Source organism: Nestor notabilis, unplaced genomic scaffold (assembly GCF_000696875.1).
Source record: "Nestor notabilis isolate BGI_N333 unplaced genomic scaffold, ASM69687v1 scaffold31779, whole genome shotgun sequence".
NCBI classification, from domain to species: Eukaryota; Metazoa; Chordata; class Aves; order Psittaciformes; family Psittacidae; genus Nestor; species Nestor notabilis.
In genome coordinates, this window is record NW_009942887.1 from 1 (window position 1) to 1878 (window position 1878).

General features: G+C 55.9%; 1 protein-coding gene across 1 annotated transcript; it reads right to left on the minus strand.

The window, feature by feature from the left end:
• Nucleotides 1-4: 4 nt before the first annotated feature.
• Nucleotides 5-1118, minus strand: LOC104400948 (toll-like receptor 2; the record flags this gene model as incomplete). Its single annotated transcript, XM_010021624.1, is given in 3 exon segments — nt 5-282; nt 348-685; nt 687-1118. Coding segments are annotated over 3 exon segments (1048 nt in total), but the record flags the coding sequence as incomplete, so codon positions are not given.
• Nucleotides 1119-1878: the final 760 nt, after the last annotated feature.

The window sequence follows — 1878 nt, forward strand, 5'->3', positions numbered from 1 at the left end:
TCTTCATCTCATCCCATGGCAGCTCCGTGATGGAATTGTTGTCCAGGTGCAGGGTGTCCAACAGCGGGCAATTCCTGATGGTGGGCACAGCCTGCAGCATGTTTTGGCTCAGGAAGAGCTTCTTCAAGGAGCCGAGGGAGATGTCTACAGCGTGGAGGTGGTTGTAACTCATGTCCAGCACTTCCAGACTGGGGGGCAGAGGTGTGAGGACCTCATCCAAGCCAGTGTCAGACAAGTTAAAGCTGCGGAGGGACAGTGGCCACTGACAGGAGGAGGACGGGGCTGACAGGAGCTTGGTCTGGGTGAGGGTTGGCTACCGGAGCGTGCGAGGGACAGTGGCCACTGACAGGAGGAGGACGGGTCTGCCATGAGCTTGTTCTGGCTGAGGCTGAGATACTGGAGCTCCCGCAGCAGCTGCACGCTCTCACACACGCTGTGGTACGATGTCAGGTTGTTGTGCTGCAGACTCAGCGCCCGGAGCTGAGGGAAAGCCCCACTGCAGAAGGCGGACATCAGGCTCTCATCACCAAGGCTGTTCTGTGCCGTGTCCAGGGAGCGCAGGGCTGTGAAGAGCCTCCCGACGGCACAGGGCAGGCTGGCGAGGCGGGAGGCAGTGATGGACAGCTCCTGCAGAGCCCCGAGGAAGCTGCTCAGACTCGAGAAGTCCTGCTCGCGGCCCAAAAAAATTGTGGAAGCGCAGGGACAATATGGGCAAGTCCTGGCCAGCCATTCTGTCCCAGTTCCCTCTCCCCTCAAAAACACAGTTGTCAAACACCAGCTCCTGGACATGGGTGTAGGAGAAGAACTTTAGGACTTGCGCAAGGAGTATCTCAGGTACCAGGAGATCACCAAAGATGACTTTCCTGAACACCAGGGAGCCCAGCATTTCAATGACAGAGGGGTCTGGGTCACTGATGGGGAAGGCTATGTATTTCTGAAGGTCTCCCCCCCGAAACTCCACAACAGGGGCTGGGAGGCACTGGATGATGCTGTCAATGTTTTCCTGTGACAGGTTGTAGCACACACAGTGCTTCTGAGTGCGCTTGAAGAAGCACCTGCCTTCTGCCTCCAGCAGCCCCAGCCCCAGGAGGAGAACAGCCACATTCATGTTGAACGACCTAGAAACGAGGAAAGCAGTGGTGAGAGGCAGCTGAGAGGACCATTGGGATCCAGCCAACATGGGAAGGTTCAGCCCTGGAGAGCCACCCCTGAGGGACACAGTGCTGCCCTCATCCCTCCTGCCCAACTGAGTGTCCTTCACATGGATCCAGCACACACATCAGCTACTCAGGGCTCAATCACCAGCAAAACTGGGAAGGGAGTTGGTGGCACTGGTCTCCCCCATCCCAAAAGCAGGGTATCAGCTCTGTGCTTTCCTGCCTTGGCTGCAGAGTCCTGTTCCTGAGAGACCAGGAAATCCCACGGATCAGGAGAAACTAGAAATGGAGAGTTACAGACAGGGAAGGCAGATATGTCGGTCTGACCGCCTGACAGCTCTGTTTGCTTCTCTGAGTGCTGTGCTCTGTAATCTGAAGCAGGAAATTGCAACATAGGCTTCATATTTTCCTTTATGCACCCCAAGTGACTTGATTCACTACCAGCTTCCAAGGGGACAGCATAAAATCACGCATTCCTGTCAGCACCAGGCATGGCTTTGCTGTGCAGCCGACAAGAGAGTCTTAACAGATTGCAGAGAAGCAGCAAGCAAAGATTAAAGGCTGCTAAGAACATGCTGACTCAGCTCCATCCAAGTACCCAGGCGGGGTGGCGGTGACGAGGTTTCAGGGGTCTCCAACCTCCTGCTTTGAGCAGGTCTGCACCAGCACTTGCCTCGATCACCTTCTTGGCCACATCCTAAATCCCTCCCAAGGCAAGGAC